Here is an 18,472-nt window from a genome sequence, read left to right on the forward strand (position 1 = left end):
AAGTTGGCAACAGTGAATGTAAACAAAAGTATTTTATGACGTCAGCGATTGGGTGGATGCTGTCAAATCGACGAAGAGAGGGTTAGCGGTCCGCGAATGGCGCGACCTTTATTTTCTGGATCGTGGAAGAGAACGGAGAAAACCGCGAAATTGTTGAACGCATGAAAAATCATTTTTATTATGCAAATTCTTCTAAAAATCATGCCGTTGTGTTAAATTATTCTTTTTCTTATGTGTACACACGTTGTCACAAGCGAAAATGAAGAAAATTGCAGTAAAAAGCCACCACCAAATTGTAAACAACGAAGAAATGTAAACAAACGGCTAATGTCAAAATCGTTGAACTTTTTTCCTTAATGCGATTCTAACGGGCTACCCTCCTGCCCGCGTGATCTTGTCTTTTTGGTTCATGGTGTGAACCCAGTCCGTTGTAGAAATCGTACAAAACCTACATTTACCGTTGGTATGAACTCCTTGTGTCAACAACAGCTTCTTTATCTATTCATATTCGTATGTATATTTATACCCTGCATACCAGGATTTCAGAGTATTCTGAAAGGTTTCACAATTTTGTTAAGAATTTTCATTAAGAAATCGTACCGAAATATTTTACTAGTTCTTGTCAACCGCTTCAAAAGTGTTCCTTTAAAGATTCCTAAAAAAATCGTAACAAATTTCCAATACTCTTAAAGATTTCGGGAGCATTTGTTTGTAGGGTATATATATTTACGTATATGTGTATGTATACGCGGATATGTAAACAAAGCAAAACAGGCGACAATTTGACACCAGCGTGCTCATAAGAAGAAGCATGGCTTCTATCGCTAGCACTTGTAGTTGATAATGATGCAATAATACTAGGTGGTATCAGTTGTGACAGCTCGATTTGACACTGCCTTAGCTCAGTAGAATAAGAAGAAAAATGGGAAAAAATGAATTTCCATTTGGGGGTAGAATTAAATTTCGTATTTTCTTCTAAACAAAATTTGCTTTTTTATAGTATATTCGCAATGAACTGAAATAAAATAAGATATAATACCTTTCTCAGAGAACAAAATGTGTATACTGAGAAAAAATAAAAAAATTCAATTATCCCAATAAACATTTAGGTTTGAGCTCAACTTGAGGTTAAGTTGAGAACTAAGGTATTTCTCAAATCTCCAACGTTGTTTCTCAACAGTACCTCAAGTGGAGAATCATAGCGTTCTCAACAAAAAGGGCATTTTTCTTTGTATGAAAAAAGGCCTCTTTCTCAAGTTGAGAAAATGCTAGTTCTCAACTTGAACTCTAATGTAATTCTCCAATTGGTCTCAAACATTTCACTGAAATACTGAAATTGAAATAGTAAAATACCTTATATCTTTTTGATTGAACGACATATATAGATGAATTTAAATATTAATTTTTCATTTTATTATTCCTTTTGTATTATGTAGTTAATCAATATCGTATTACAATAATTTACTTCACAGTATACAGTCCGACAGTAATTATGACACTTGATTCACTTCGCGTTTTATTTTCTTTCAAGAATATTTGAGGATACTTTAAATATTATTTACTTTTCGTTGGTAGTTTTCCCCTCTATATAGCTTTAGTTTTTCACTTGATAATTAAAAATTTGTATCTCAATCACTTTTTACGTATCTGCGCGTGGGTTAGAGATGAGTTGGAAAATGATGTTGGATATCAACTTGAGAACTATGAATGTCTCCATGGCTGGAGAAATATTTTTTTGGTGTTTATTGGGTTGTTTACTGGTTATATTGTGGTTGACACGCCTTGTATCAGACGGCAATTACGAATTAAAGCTGTCAAAATTTGTAATTGTAGATTAAAATTTATATCGTTTGGTTATGTACAAATAACGCAAATCTAAAATTTGACAAACTTTGCTTCGGCCACCTTTTTTGGCTGAGCCAAAGAACGTCAATTTAGGGCCTCCCTATATAAATCTTTGTATTTTTGCAACACCGGGGTGTCTCTGTAAATTCAACAAAAGCCAAGTGGTGAATTTTATTCAATTCCGTTATTTCGCCCGAGCCGAATTCGTATAAGGTGGAATCAGCCGGTTGTTGTTATTGGCGCGTTTTGTAAATTTTGAGGGCTTTTATTTACATATTTCATGTTTTATAAATATTGAATTATTAATAAATTATTGCTAATATGTCCTCCATGTACGGTGGCGATGTTGTCGACGACATACTCAGTGGTAATTTACATGATTTACCCAGCGACGAAGAGAATGGGCGTAACGAAATGGGTATGGAAGAACTTTTTGGCGCTGATGGTGAAGTTGCTGGAAACGCTGAAGCTGAGGAAGGTGAACAGCAAGGCGTAAAGGTGGAACCAAAAAAACGCACAGTGCGGAATCCACGTCCTAAATTATCACTTGACGTATTGAGCGGCACACGTGGCATACACACCATCGAGGATTATTTCAAGGATATACAGTTCAAGGGAAAGGGTCACGAGAAGCGCGATCTTGACGAGGTGATGCGGCGTATGACACATTGGGCACATCGTATGTACCCAAACTACACATTCGACGATGTCTTAACGAATATAGAGCGTATTGGCAAGAAAAAGTCGCTACAAGTGCATATGTCACGCTATCGGCTTGGTATGTTGGACCACTTGAAAGCGACTGGAGATCAAATGCATGAAGATGAAGATGATGCTGCTGCAGATGCCGAACCAGTAGATGAACCATTCGACGAATTTGATGCACTGTTGGGTGAACAAATTGCCATTTCTAAGCTGGCACCTCGTACGCCTTCTCATTATAGCAGCGAAGGGGGTGACGGTGTTAATGCTACATTCACCGGCGCCAGCAGCAGTAGTACATTGGCAACACCTTCATTTAATCGAGGTAATGCGGTTATTTCCACACCATACACGCACGGGGGAAAGTTGGGAAATAAACTAAATGACAGTGATTTGGCGCGACCACTGCCACCTTCACAGCCTGCATCGCCCGCACCGGTGCCTAAATTGACAGCAGAGCAAATGGCGCGAATAGCTGAAAATAGGCGAATTGCATTGGAACGTTTGCAAGCAAAAAAGGAGCGATTGCAACAGCAGCAGGAAAGTGGAGCTGCTAGCGGAATCACGGCGATTGAAGAGGAAACATAACATAACATTAGAATGATGTAAGTTTTAGAATGTAGTTGAATATGTATATTTATGTATACATATAGCGATCGTTATATATTTTCCCACATTTGCAATTCAATAACTTTCTTCTATGTCAAGGATTTTTTAAAAGTCATTTTTATTGGATTTCAATACAAATCATAGCAATTCATTACTTTGTGTTGACCTTACAATATTATTTAATATGTTTAACATTTACAAGCATTTTCATAGCTTTATTTGAGCGAATTTTCTTAAATGCTTAACCTCATAAGCTCTTATTGATTACAATACATTACTGAGGAACTAAAGCGACTATGAATTTTGTAAATAGCATTTCTGCGAAGCCAAAAAGCTCATGTACAAACTTACTTACTAATATATTACGATACAATTTTTGTCACGTCTTATAAAACATGGGTATGCAAATATTTTAAGATGAGTTGGCATATGAATTTAAGTACAGGAATTTTTTTTACAAGATGTGCTATGAAATAACTTAGTGGGATGAATTCTGTTGCAATAGCAGTCAGTAGCCAGTCAAAACAAGCAATAAAAAAATGTCGCTCGACTTACTCGCGCCTAGACTGTTCGCATTGAGCGTTGGGAAAATTGATTGTTATTTGTGGCACTGTCGAGAAAATTCCACGCACTTTCTGCAATAAACTCTCTGCGCCTGAGTCCGAAGCCCTAGTCGGCGGTACTTTAACTGCTTCTATTTTGAATTTTGTGCCAGGTAGCGTAACTTTCTCAACTGGACTCTCATCTCTATTCACTGAGTCTTCAATCACTTTAAGAACACGTTGATATAGGAATGATTGGCGGAAAATTGGCTTCGATAGGCTAAGATGATCATCTTTGAGTACATAAAAGTCACCGTAATCAATGCGCGCCGAGTCCTCAGTTACAATGCGCAGCGGGAATTTGAATGTTGTCAGCATGGTGGGTGCACCTTCGGCGATGGTCACAATCTTAACGTTACGAAAGCATGTGTGTAAACACGCCATGAAACGATTGTGCGCTGCTAGCAATTTCGGTGCTCCTTCCTCCATTTCTTTCACTTCAATGGAGGGGGAGATAATCATTTGCAAGTGCTGTTTCCACTTGACAATCGAAGAGCCGCGATGCGGTGTGCCAAGGAAGAGTATGGACGACGTGCTGTTGGCTATTTGCTTTACTTTTGGATCAGGATCATCTATGGCCTTCATAAGCATAAGCTTGGTGAGTATGCCGCCCATGGAATGACCGATCCAAACAACAGGTCTCTCATTGCCCACATCAGATTTCGAGAGACGTTCGAGAAGTGATGTGGCACGAACGTCGATTTGCCCCTGACCCTTTTCGCAGGGACAGTACTTTGTGAAATTGGCAGACCATTCAGTGACCGCAGAAGTGTAATCGATGCCGATGATTCTAAAGAAATGAGAAACTATTGACTGACCAATTTCTTTAGCTGTGGAGTATTAGTTAACTACCTTGTATTTGGATAATCATCCGGCAGCCACTCCATTGGCCAACAGTTTGTGTAGTCTTCAATGTTATCTTGATTCTGCCATTCATTTCCCGGCACGCTGAATTCTCCGCAACATTCCTCGCCTGCCTTAAGTGGCACATCTGGATGCACAACCTCCCAATCTGATTCTAATTCGGCAGTATTTTGCAACGTCTCCACAAGTTCCATTGTCGCAGCATCGCTAATCTCCAGCATTTTGTTTTTAGTCTTTTGCGCAGCTTTCAATATTGGATCTGTAGAGTAAATTATATAATTTTTTTTTTCGGCATGCAAGCAAATAATTGCACTTACCAGTTGGTTGTTCCGTTTTCACAACATTGTTTGTGCCATTATTACCCGCGTTGTTTGAATTTTTCAAAATTTTTCCATTCGTACGTCTTTGTTCGCCAATCAAAAACACATCATCCGTTTCGCTAGTGTAAAAAGCATTCTTGCCATACAAACCCAATTCTATGGGATTGCGGTCTTTCTGACGCCACGTAATGAAAACGCCACCCAACAAGCCGTGTATGAATATTATATCAGCCTTGGGTTTAGCGCGCGTACGCAAACGTGGATGTAATGGATACACATTGGGTGGATATTGCACATGATTGGGGTCATCGTGATCCAAATTAGCCATAGTTTTCGCTGAGATCACTTGTAAACGCAAATCGGGACATTTCATCCAATCTGCCAAAACACCAATCCAGCCCGAAGCGAAGAAGTGCTCCACACTATTCTCCACCAGCGACACATTCGCCAATACTTTGCATAGTGTCGAAAGCGTTTCATTGTCATCGGCAAAAATTTTACGCAATTCCATGATATGTGTAAGGCCACCTTCGTTAATGATCTGTTTAGCAACCGCCTCCTCCTTGGTGATGTGATGCAAGAAAGAAATTACCTCCTTCAACATATCTGTGTCCTGCACAGATAGCGAGCTAGCTTGCTCTTGCGTATAGAATTCGTCGATGCCCTCGTGTGGATACTGTTGTGGAAAGTATTTGTTGAAAAAGTTATCGACGCAAGAATTTGGACGTAGGCGTGCCAACATATCGTGGAAATCAGCTAGCACCAGTTTGGGATTCTTAATACAGCCGCGCATATGAACTGGCACGAACCAACGAGAGTCAGCGCCAGAGCGCGCCAGCGAAACTGCTGTGCGTGCATCACAAATTTGTGCTAAATGTCGAAAGTCCCAATCTTTCAAGTGATCGATACAAGCCAATTGACGAACTGCCTTGAGGCGTTCATGTTGTGAACCAGTTTGTGCGATTTTCAGTAAGCGCCATGCTACCGAATGTTTAACGGCTTTCCACCACTTGCCAATGGGATTAATAATGACGCTCACCCATTTCTGAAATTTAAAGAGATTATATTGATTATGCATTAGGGAACATAAGGATACAAGATTTGGAACAAAATATTTTTTTTTTTGCCTAAACAATTTTTAAAAGGCGCTATGTTTTACTTAAGTTTTTTTTTCTAAAATCATATACCTTATTTTCCTCTTCTTTTTGCTTCAATTTGCGCATAGACTCCTTATAAATATGATATTTAATGTATATGTAATCTGGGCGCTTTTTATCGGTGTCTGTCGGTGCAGTATCTACCCATTTTGATAGATATTTTCGAATCCTTTGTTTTTCAAGTAAAATTAAACCGCAACTGAAAAAAATTACAGATACAATTAAAATTGAATTTTTGAAAGTATTCATTTTTACTCTTAAACCCATTTATTTTACTAGCTTCTATTGATTAGTCGAACTTCATACATAAAATACAAAATAGTTTAAAAAAAACTCTTATAAATAAAACATTTTTTAAGAAATACATACATATTATGTACATATGTTTAATTTTTTTTCAGGCTTTAATAATGAGAGCGTTTATCTCTATTTAATAATAGCTTCTTATTAGAAGGGCTATTTTAATATAAGTACCTTTTTGTATTCGTTTTTTGTTTTTCTAGATTAACTGTCACACGTGTTGATTGCGAAATCGTGTGATATTTCTTACTTATACTTTCAGCTACTATAATAAATGACGTATCTCACCGCGTTCGTATGTATGTGCACTAAAATATATATTTTATGTACATGGCTCAACACTTTCAAAATTCTCGACCTCGTCTGATCCTAATACTAATTGTTTTTTATTATTCGTTTGGTATACATTTTGGCTAGTTTCCCCAAGTTAGTTTATTTTTTAGCAATAAAATTTATACGTACACATACATATATGTACATATTTATGCACATAACTTGGCAGGCATGTATGTAAGTATGTATCTACTATATGTGTGCCCTCTAACGTGAATTTTTTCAATGATAAACAAGCTAACCCAAAGTGGACGCGCCAATGGTATGACACGATATGTACCACCGAATCAACAACTTGGTTAGTTTTGTCTCGTTTTAACAAAATCGCGTGTTTTTAGACACGTTTATTTTGTTATTATGATTCGTTGACTTCATTGTTATTTTTGCTTTGTATGCTTATGCCGTGTGGGGGGAGGGGGAGGATAACTACAAACCACACGCACATACATGTGAGCTGCATTCAGTTGGGGGGAAATGGTTGGCGAACCACCATTTAATGAATTTGGACAGCGTCCACTAGTTTATAGTACCAACTGGTACCAACTGTTGTTGAATTAGTAGATATGCTATTACAAAGTGCTTTATTTTTGTTTTCCAACGTCGCTGATGTTATTGTTTTCTTCTGCCTGTTTATAAGCGAAAATACATTTTGCGTATTTCCAAATGCGCAGCACACTTCTACTTAGCAAATATGGACGCAATAAACTATTATTTATCACCACTTCTAAGAACGTATGAGCGATTTGTTTTTGTTTATACCAGCGATGTTGTCATTATGGCATTCTTTGAGGTGTTTATCTACATACATATGTACATGGTAAGTTGACTTTCCAAATTAAATGTAAACAAGTTTATTTACATATACCATATGCACCGGTGCAATTGCAAAAAAATACAACAATAAGAAGTTGACGTAATAAATTAATGCAAGTATGTACATACATATGTACATATGTAGGGAGTTGAGATGCGCGCTATATCATCCCTTGCATCACTTATCTATTTTTAAATATATGTATGTACATGTAGATACAAATTTGTATATATAAATTTATTCGCTATCGTGGCGGATCATACGATCAAATTAGCTGCTGTTAATGTAGAACAGAGAGAGTGAACGAAGAAGTGTAGCACCGAAAATACGGAAGCGCTAAATTCATGTCACCCACATATTTACTCTACATATGTATTTCCATATGCAAATGTACATATCGCAAACCATCTTTAAAAGGGGCACAACTTGGTCGATTTTTTCGCCTAAATCAATTTATAGCGTTTATCTCCAATTAATGTAAATATTTTTTTCTTCATGATTATATTTTCAAATTATAAAACTACTGTTATAACTGTTTTTTTGTTAATTGCATTGAATCCGTACCAACCACAAATTTTTATTTTGAAGATGGTGTGCGAACAACAAACTTGTTTTTAATTTATTTGCACGAGTGCGCACAATTAAATTATCTAATAAAAATACTTACATATGTATATTCATTACGTAGAATCAAAGGGGGTGTGTTCTTGTAATTACAGTGAGAAACAAAAACAAATGTATTTATGTGGTTGTCTGACGAGCCTCCTAAAAACTTGTTTTTCTTATTTAATGTTGCCTGTGCTTTAACATGGATGTCCGCACATATGTACATATGTATAAACATTGTGTACAAAAATGTTACATATATGCATATACATATACTATATATACTTTACATAGCATACTGCGAAAGTTTTACACACCTATTCTCGGCAGTGTGCGTCAAATTATCGGATGATATTTTTTGATGATTAATAGGGCGGTAATTTAAACATATAGTTTTTTTAGTGATGGCTCATCGAATTTTTTTTACACGGAAATACACATGTTGTACATTTTTAAGAATGTAATGGCGTTTGAGTTTTTGCAAACAAAATCGGTTTTGGTTCAAATACGCCGGCTTTACTCTATACAAAATGTAAATGAGTACATTTCTGCAAGTTAAAATTTGTATATGTATGTACATATAGCAGATATCAACGGACATTAAGAAACAGTTCTTTAGTGAGAAATACTATTTTTCAAAATATATTATATATAATTTTTATACCAGGAATATGTATTGATAACATTTAATTCGCTGACTAATATTTCACATTTCTAATTAGCAAACAAACTTCTATCTTTTCTTACAGGTTTTTTGAAGGATGCCTGCTCATCATTAGTGAACTAACCTATGTTTAAGCACTCAATAATTTAAGATATGCAGGTAGTCTATTATACATACATATGTACATACATACAGGCTGACCAATTGAATTATACATTATGTATGTAATATAAGCTACGCATTAAAAAGTTATAATTATTTTTCAGTTTATACTCACGTCGTTAGAACACCAACTCCGCCCAAAGTCTTTGGGTAACGCCTCAATGTATTTGTAAAACCGTCTAGTGATACTTTTGACATATTTACCGATAACTCCCGTATATATGTTTGTATATTTATGTGTGTATGTGCTTACGTTAGTCTTTTTTCTTCAATTAAATATTTTTAATTATTCTGCTATGTATTAATTATTTTTTATTAAATTAATGCGAAGGTAAATAAATATGTGCTTCTATCTTCAGCAGTGCTCGCGTTAAAATCTGCTGATTTTCAATACTATACAGTTCAAATTGGTATGCTTGTTCTCACTTATGCGGCAGCTATCACACTTTTACCAGTTGGATGACGACACCTTTGTCGTGGGTGCGGCGTGTAGCGGGCAGCGAAGCAATGGCGAACACGTCAGCGCCCGCTATGTAGTTCCTTAGTTCTAATTTTTTCTTCAAGATGATGTGCTTTTTTAAAAATATCTGCGCTCAAATAAACGTAACTTTTAAACTGTTTTTAAACGCACAGCAAATCACTTATTTTTTATGCAACAGTTTTTCTTATTTATTTCACTAAAAGAAGCTCTTAAGTCCGAACTGCTATTGCGTATTTTCTAGTTGTTTCCACTTAATTCGAGTACTGGGAACTCCCAATAAGTTTTTATCTATTCACTTCATTTGCCTGCCATTTTCATTTTGTTTTGAATATTTTCTATTTTCTTGTAACTGCTTGTATTTGTAAAAGTTAATTTAGTAGTGTGTTTTATGATTGTAGCCTTTTGTTTTTATTTCACTGAACTTATCACTTTGAATTTCTATTGTTGAATGAGTTGCAGAGCTAATCTCGCCCTCAAGAAATACTAATTTTTGGTCGTATGACAGGCGTGTTGTTATTGCATTTGTTGCCTTCTTGTTTTTCTCGCCTTTCACATTTTTGTTATTCTCGCGTGATTTGTTTTCAATTTTTCACTTGTATTTCGTTGACATTCGTGTTTATTTTTGTTGTTGTTTTGCTATTATGCTTTGTACAAAGAATAGGAGAAAAGTAATACTGCCCAAAATGCTAGGGTCGGTGTGCAATGTTTTGAAAAGGCAAGTTAGATCATTGATAAAATCACTCCTCACTTTGCTGTAAAAAAGTACAAAGGCTCGAATAACTAAAATAAAATAAAATAATACAAGTTTAATATATATATATAAGCTTTTCCGTCGTAGAGGAACACTAGGTTACTTGTTTTGAGTATTAACCAACATGGAATTCGTTGTTGCAAGACCTTGAAAATTCCCCAAAGGGCTTTTTGGGAATCAGCCGGAGATATATGTAGATGCAGGTCCTTCGGGTTACGTCCCTGCAAAAATCGTTGGACCATGTAGTCTATTTTTGGTATATTGGAGTACTTACAAAAGTGCTCCTCTGTCATGCTGCAGCGGACCAACTCGTGTCTCTGCGCCAGCTTATTGTTTGTTACCCGATCACTGCTCGTGTTTTAACGAAATGTGATTAAAGTTAAGCATTTGAAAGTACATTTGCATGTCTGGCTGTAGCTGAACGTGTAGAGATGCTAGCTGTTAGTTCTTAGCTCCCAGCATGTTCGGGTTCGAATGTCGTCAGAGGCAACATTTAATTTTTAATTTTTGTCTTTGGTTTTTATTAATTAAAAAAAAAAAGCATATGCGAAGTGAAGAACAAAAGCGCGTACAAACGAAAAAATATAATGACAATGTCATTGGAGTATGTTGGGAGTAGTTTTGTGCTACTCTGATGTAATGCAGAGATGGAGTATATGGTCCTGCCCTAGGACATCGCAATGTTAATTGGACCATATTTTTTATATGAATTGTGGTTAATTTTGGAGTACTCCTTGGTCCTTCGGGAGTACTCCTTACATGCATGCATGGAGTATTCGCCATTTTTGCAGGGGTAGACCCAACTGTCGTGGAACGACATAGAACTGATTTTGTATAATGTAAAAATATCGTTTTACGTCATTTAAACAAGGGTAGTACTCATGAACCAACGATTTTGGTTCATGGGTAGTACTGGTACTCCTTATTTCCGTTTTGTAAAATTACTCATATGTTTACCTTCATACACCCTAATACACCCTTTTAGATAAATGTTCACCTGCTTGATCACCCTGTAACTAGCTTTCGTTTCCTCCCAGTTCGCCGATCAGCTGTTACCATACGTCAATTGGCTTTAGCAAAATACGCAGAAAAAAATACGAGACTGTCTGGTAAAACAAACACATTTTTTTTGGGTTTCTCGTTTTTTTTTAGAAAATAATTTCATTGCATACGAAACGAAAATATTTACGAATCGCCTAGCTACGCTGTATTTTTGGCGGGTACTTAACAACATCTTATATTGTATGTGGTAAAGAGTGTCCAGGTGAGAATTGTTGATTACAAAATCGCAATTGATGCAAAATAGGCGTAAACAATAACAAATTGCATTTTTACATTCGTTTCCAGTTATATTGAAATCAAGGTTTTAAGCTTTAAGCTGAGTATGCCAGATCACTTGATGAGTCAGCCAGAGCGTGTTTCCCTGCAACCACCAAAATTGAGTGTAGCTGGCCCATCGTTTGGCGGAAGCACTTTTTGGCAACGCAGGGAAGACATATTTAAACGCCTTCAACAGAGCGCAGAAAAGTGTAGGCAGCATTATAGTGGACGCAAAGAATTAGCCACGGAAAACGATGACAATGTGGCAGAATTGTGTGAGGCTTTAGAGGATGCATTTTCATATGGGTTGAAGCAACAGCATTCAGTGGTTGCGCTAACTGCAGCTAGTTTATTCCAAAACATGCACGAGATTGTGACGGGTAACGTAGAATATTTATTAACCTATATTTTATTTAAATCTTTTTATTTACAGGAAGCAGCTCCACTTTAAACGATAATAGCGGTGATGTCACATTTTGGGATTTTTGTCAAATACATTTGACTGCACATGAGCGCGAACGATACCTGACACTCAAACATATTTGGACAAAGTGCGGACTTGGCAAGGCCTTTATACGCGCAACGCTTAACGAGAATTCGCTACAGCGATATCTTCTAACATGGCTAGACGCAGTAGAAGATTTGCGTCAATACTATACACAATGGTCTCTGTTATTGGACGCCACTGCTAGCAAAGAGTTGCCACAAATAATAGGCTCGTTACATGATGTGCTTTTCGCATTGACGGTAAATTCCACGGAATTGAATGCGCCAACACGTATTACACCGTTGTTGCCCCATAAAGAAGAGCCGGTTATATACGCGCCTACACCTTTACCTGCTGGTTTAGGTAAAAATAAACGCAAATCCCATCCGGTAGAACGTCCTATTGCCACTGCCAACTCCACAGAGGATTTAATAAAAGCTATTAATGAGGTAACTAAGTTGGAAATTCAAAAATCTTCCTTAGATACTTTTGAGGCTATGGTAGAGCTACCTGTACAAGAAGAAGTAGAAACCACACCACCAGATCCGATCGAGCCGGAATTGGAATTCCTTAAAGAGCCCTTACCTGATATTTATACGTCAGCAGAAACTCAAAGCGGTCAACAGGAGTCTACAGCTGATGACACTACCTCAGTAGATCAAAACGGTGTTAGTGATAAAACCACCACAGTGGGCGAGCACGAGTATGAAGATAAGAGTGACACCTCATCGCAATATAGTAAATCGTCTTCCGCAAATTGCACTGTTAATCATGCAGCGATGGAAGAGCGTTTACGTGAAATGGAAGAACGTTGCACGCTATTAGAGACACGGGTAGCACAGCTCACACGTGAGAACCGTCAACTTGTCCGGCGCTTAACACAAAACTTCAATGGGCTTGCCATTGACCCCTCAGCTTCACTGGCTACCAATTTTCTCATTACCATTCCAACGGCAGAATTGAAGAAAACAAAGCACGGTACATCGTATTACGCATACGAGATACACATTACAATGCGTCAAAACTTGGAGCATTGGTCAGTGCTGCGACGCTATAGGGACTTCCATAAATTGCATAAATCACTGTTACATACGCATCCATCCGTGTCGTCAGTTGAATTCCCACCCAAAAAACATTTTGGTAATATGAACTTGGCATTTGTAGAGGAGCGTCGTCAGCAATTGCAGATTTATTTGTTAAATGTTGTGGAGACATTGCCACAATTGGATGCATGCAAATCGAAAGCGGAATTGCAGCGGGTTTTTCCTTTTCTGCGCGAGCGGTAACGTGGCAACTGGAAAATGTATAGAGGTTTCGATTGGTAGTATTTAATTGTTATTTCTCCCTCAAATGTTATTGGTAAATGGCGAAACTTATCCTTTTGTATCAACATCCAGTTGTATTTTGTTACTCTTTTCGATATTATAAACATACATTTGTATATATGAATATGTGTATATTTTTATTTTAATACAAAAACATATACGTATGGAAATGAAATGATTGCGTAAGTTATGGTGGCGTTGTCTTTATTCTTAAAAGCAGTCAATTTAGGTTAATGTGTCGCCAAAACAAGAACAATTGCTATAATTCGCTCTCCCATCTTTACAAACAAAAGGACAATGGGGCTTTTGCATAAAAATATGCTCTAATGAAGTGAGCTCAAGCTCAAGAATTTGTACTGAGAATCGACTCTGAGCTTAAGTTCACATTTTATACATGATGCCCAATGCCTCTTCATTCGACATCATTTCTTATTCAAACCACTGACACACAAAGTGATTTACATATCGTTAACTTATAATGAAAGGTCATATCTCGAAACTAAATGTTCTCATAGTTTTGTTCTCAAGAACGCTTCAAGATCAAAACTGAAATGAGAACAAAACTGCCGAAAACGTTCTCAATGGAAATTATACAAGAACAAACCCCTGTGGAACGTTCCCAAAGAGAGCAAAATGCGAACAATACTTTCGGGAACATTTCTAAGAGAACAAAATGGGAACAAAAGTCTCCGGAACGTTTTGGCAAAGAACAATACGGGAACAAAAGTCGAAGGAACCTTCTCTCGAAGAACAATTTCGGAACTAAAATCTCAGGAGCTTTCTGACAGATAACGAAACGGGAACAAATCTTCTCTGAACTATTCGCGAAAAATGGAAGCAAGAACTAAGTTTTTCTCGTAGCGTTCATTAGTTAGAAATGTTTGAATATTAAAATTAACAAAAAAGAACTGAAAGATAATTATGAAAATTAAGGCAACGAAAGATTTAAGATGCGAACTTTCCTTGCATAGAAAATTGAAAATCGTTCCATAAATGGACAGTTCACCGTAATGATAAACGATCTGGAAGTTTTAAATGATCCAGATTTCCAATGGCTTAGAATTAACAAACGTGGTTCTCACTGAAACAATTTTTCATCCCAACATGCAGACGCCGCACTCATTCTTCACGTTTGAGAATCAACTTTTGTTCTCTAGCAGAATGTTCCCCAGACTCTTATTTGATCATCCTTGAGAACATTCTCGATACTTTTGTTCTCATTTTGTTTATATTGGGAACATTGCCGAAAGTTTCGTTCTCATTCTGTTCTTCTTTAGAACGTTACCGATAGTTTTGTTCGCATTTTGTTCTTTACGGAAACGTTTCCGAACCTTTTGTACTCAATTTGTTCTCGTTTAAACAGCTCTCAATACTTTTGTTCCCATTTGGTTATTTTGTGGGAATGTTCTTGACATTACTTTTTGCTCTCATGCAGAACTAAACCAAAACTAAAACGCGTTCTCGGTCGCAGAAAATAATGTTGATATAGGACGTTTTTGAATCGGCAGCTGAGATAAGTCGCTAAGTTCACTTTTCCATTAATTTCATATCAGACTGAGCCGCAGCAAAGGGTGCCGGGTTTGCTAGTTGCCTATAGAATAATTTTTGTTGTTTTAAAGTTTTTGACGGATGGTTTAGTATTGTTTTAAAAAGTATTACAGATATAGTTACTTTTAAATATAAAAGAAATCACTACAAAAAACAACATTTAACACTTACAAACGACCAAAGGGAATAAAATAAGACAAGACAATTTCATTATTGCTTATACAAAAAAAGGTTGTAGGCAACCAATTTATTAAAAAAAAGTAAATTACATAATTTTCTGCACAGGCAATGTATAATTAAAAAGTTGTATAAAAGAAAATGGCCAACAAAGATTTTCTGATGTGCAAAACTAAATAATTTCTAAGGAGAGTGTAAAACAACAATAATACACGAAATTTGATAAGCAACTTTTCTTAATGGCTTACAACCGCAAAATACGAAAGCTCGGCTGGTTGAAAAGTGGATGGTTTTTAAAAATTAATTCTAATCTAATTACAAAGGTTTAGAGCAAAAATGTATAAATTATCTAAGTGACAAAATAGTAGGGAATACATGCATGCACTGCACGTGGAAATACACGTATGTAAATATGTATAAGTGTTTGATTATGTATTAATTTATGTATGTACATTAGCGTGGGCCGTAAATCGGTTTTCCAGAATTTTGTTTGGTAATGGCAAAAAGATGGTTCATTATGCTCTAAAAACAATCTTTGTGAAAGATGACAATTTTTGGTCAAAAAATAAAAATTAATTAATACTTTTTCTTTTACTAAAATTGCAATTATCTCCGAAAGTATTAGTCCTAAATAATTTGGTATATGAACATTTTTTGAAGAGGATCGAAGTAAGCAAAGGTAAATTTTTTTAGCACTTGAACTTTGATGGGACTTGGGCGAGCCAAGATATGGACCAAAACATGTCATCTTTGACAAAGATTGTTTTTAGAGCACAATGAACCATATTTTTGCTATTACCAAACAAAATTCTAAAAAAGCGGATTTTCGGCACACGCTAATGTACATATATATGTCTACGTAATATGTATAGAAAATAACAACAAAACAAATTTAACTTATGTACTCATATCAATAATAACACTAAATTAAACTAATTCAATATGCAAGTGTGTGTGTGCATTTGTGTTTGTTTATAAACAATCCTATAACTAATTGCTTGGCACTACGAAAAATAGATTTAAAATAGAAGCTACGTTGCAGTATAACATTTGCAAATACAACAAATAGTTTTTGTTAGTAAAAATGTACTACATATGAACATACATATACCCGTGTGTATATAATTTTCTTGCTAGTTTAGCATCATCACTGCACTGAAAATAAATATTTTTGTTTTTCTATCCCATTATGTACCTACATTAGGGTGCATCACTCTACCTACAAAAAAAAAAAAATCGGTACTTCCACAGAAATATTTCGAAATTATATAGGTTGGTTGATCCATTTAGACTTTTTTCACTCGCTTTTTTTCAAATCTCGCGCATGGCTAGTGTCGTACTGTCATCTTATTTTTATTAAAGATGAAACGTTTTCTGAGATAGGGCGTTTTCGAACTGGCTGCCGAGATAGGTCGATCTTCCACTCAGGTATCGATATGGTGTGCATCATCGATCACCAACGTTGCCAAATATCGGGTGATCGTATTATATCACGCCTCTGGATTATTTTTTTGTGGGCTATGTAAAGTCAAAAGTCTTCGCCGATAAGCCAGCTACGATTCAAAAGTTGGAAGTCAACATTATTCGCGTAGTTTGCGAGAGACCGGTAGCAATGCTGGAAAGGATAATCGAAAATTGTACCTTCCGAATGGTCCACCTACAGCGTAGTCGCCGCCAACATTTGAATGAAATTATTTTTAACAAGTTCTTTCGGTAAATAATAAAGATTCCGACATCCAGTTCGTTTTTAAGTGTTTTATTTAAAAATTAAAAAAAGGTCTAGATGGATTACCCTATACTAAGAGTAACGTGAGCTGCACCAATTTGAAAATATGTACATATGTACTTCCAAAAATCAAGTTTTTATATGTAAATAAAATTACATTCAAAATTCACGGCTTTTTATAAATCGAAAATTTGTATCAAAATAGAAGTTTATAAAGCTTTTAAACCCTCTTTTATTTTCTATGATTAAGGCTATTTGTTTTTAAAAATATTTTTTTTTTCCAAAAAATCACCTCAGATGATAGTAGAGTGCAAGCTTAAAAGGTCTGCAAAATAATATTTAAAATTGTATGAACGAAATCATAATAATACGATTTTTGAAGGTATATTCAAAACGGTCCCGCTCATGCAAATCTTAATATTTTTTTGTAATACTTTAGCGAAAGTCCTAAACTATCAGGCAGGTTCTGCAATTCACTTCCGAGTGAATTTCAATCTAATTCGCTTTGAATGCAAATTGACAGTGGCTGAAATTCACTCGGAAGTGAATTTCAAAACCTGCCTGTATAATCCATTTTCATTTTTATAATTTCGGCGGAAAAACAGTGACATATTTGTTTTTTCTATCGAGAGTGATGCGCCGTAGCCCTAAAAACCGCAACTTATTTTGGTGAGGCACCCTAATGAACAGATAATGTCCATATGTATGTATTTAAAAAAAGATTTTTTTTAGGTTATGTTCTTCTAAAAAGTGTAAGTGTGTTTGTGTGTCTATTTTTTAAGTGAAAACAAGGTTTGGTTTTTAGTAAATTTTTTCGTCGCTTTATTCAAGTGAATTGCTAGGTATTATATACATATGTATTTCGTTTGCTGTTGTTGTTCGTATTTATTTTTAACTTTTACTTTCACTTATGGCTGTTTTAAAATTTAATTTTCCTTCCCCTTCTTAGCATTAGTTCGTTTTGCACTGCAGCACATCTGAGAGATTGATTTCCTATTGAATTTACACTGAAAATAATTTTTTTAGAACATACGAGCGCAACTGAAACTTTATAGGCCCCGTAGACGGTGCGTCTGACTCTCGAGCCATCTGTGCACGTGTTGACTCGCCTTTCGACTATACACAGTTGAGTCCTTTAGAGTCACGCCAGAGTTATGTCGTTGTAACTAACTCATATTTATTTTCCCTAACACATCCAAACCGGCTCGCGAGTCAAACGCACCGTGTATGTCGAATCTTATAGAGACCGGAAATGAAAAAATCATGTATAAAAATCAGTAAAATTCTCTTCATTTTGAAATTCGAAATCTTCGGGTTTTTAGATATTTCCTATGCACAAATATCATACGAGGAATAGTGAGGTAGACGTGAATTTCTCACCCTTATCTTTGACACCAAAATTTCACAAACGCCAATCTAGATTTGATGTTGTACAGAAGACTGCCAGGAGAATCATTGATGTGCAGTGCAGAGTACAACTGATTCGGCGCCTGTGCCATTAAGACACGCAGGATAACGAAGAGGCTGATAGTCTAGTAAAGCCAAGAGATTTAGGAACCTAATCGCTCTCCCAAAGACAAACTTAAGATATTTATGTATGTAGCAGGTCTTCTCACAGATCATTGAAGGCTGCGAGCCCAAATGCACAAACTAGAAATTAGTTCAGATGATTGCACCTC

General features: G+C 36.1%; 3 protein-coding genes across 4 annotated transcripts; 2 read left to right on the forward strand and 1 right to left on the reverse strand.

The window, feature by feature from the left end:
- Positions 1 to 2,015: 2,015 nt before the first annotated feature.
- LOC118740852 (protein TIPIN homolog) lies at positions 2,016 to 9,100 on the forward strand. The gene is made up of 2 exons (XM_036472576.1): positions 2,016 to 3,152; positions 8,902 to 9,100. The coding sequence occupies exon 1, from the start codon at positions 2,167 to 2,169 to the stop codon at positions 3,133 to 3,135; it is 969 nt and encodes a 322-aa protein (XP_036328469.1). The 5' UTR covers positions 2,016 to 2,166; the 3' UTR covers positions 3,136 to 3,152; positions 8,902 to 9,100.
- LOC118740850 (protein SERAC1) lies at positions 3,244 to 12,684 on the reverse strand. 2 transcript variants are annotated; one of them, XM_036472574.1, is made up of 5 exons: positions 12,603 to 12,684; positions 6,130 to 6,298; positions 4,940 to 5,987; positions 4,611 to 4,881; positions 3,244 to 4,548 (listed from the first exon to the last, which is right to left on the reverse strand). In XM_036472574.1, the coding sequence occupies exons 2-5, from the start codon at positions 6,163 to 6,165 to the stop codon at positions 3,708 to 3,710; spliced, it is 2,196 nt and encodes a 731-aa protein (XP_036328467.1). In that variant the 5' UTR covers positions 6,166 to 6,298; positions 12,603 to 12,684; the 3' UTR covers positions 3,244 to 3,707. The 2 variants fall into 2 exon arrangements, with proteins under 2 accessions (XP_036328467.1, XP_036328465.1); XM_036472572.1 differs by lacking the exon at positions 12,603 to 12,684 and adding an exon at positions 9,094 to 9,224.
- LOC118740851 (sorting nexin-29-like) lies at positions 11,298 to 13,466 on the forward strand. The gene is made up of 3 exons (XM_036472575.1): positions 11,298 to 11,474; positions 11,558 to 11,910; positions 11,964 to 13,466. Exons 2-3 carry the CDS (start codon positions 11,595 to 11,597, stop codon positions 13,301 to 13,303), a joined length of 1,656 nt encoding a protein of 551 aa, XP_036328468.1. The 5' UTR covers positions 11,298 to 11,474; positions 11,558 to 11,594; the 3' UTR covers positions 13,304 to 13,466.
- Positions 13,467 to 18,472: the final 5,006 nt, after the last annotated feature.

The sequence above is a fragment of the Rhagoletis pomonella genome, unplaced genomic scaffold (genome assembly GCF_013731165.1).
Source record: "Rhagoletis pomonella isolate Grant_MI unplaced genomic scaffold, Rhpom_1.0 Rhpom_scaffold_00006, whole genome shotgun sequence".
NCBI classification, from domain to species: Eukaryota; Metazoa; Arthropoda; class Insecta; order Diptera; family Tephritidae; genus Rhagoletis; species Rhagoletis pomonella.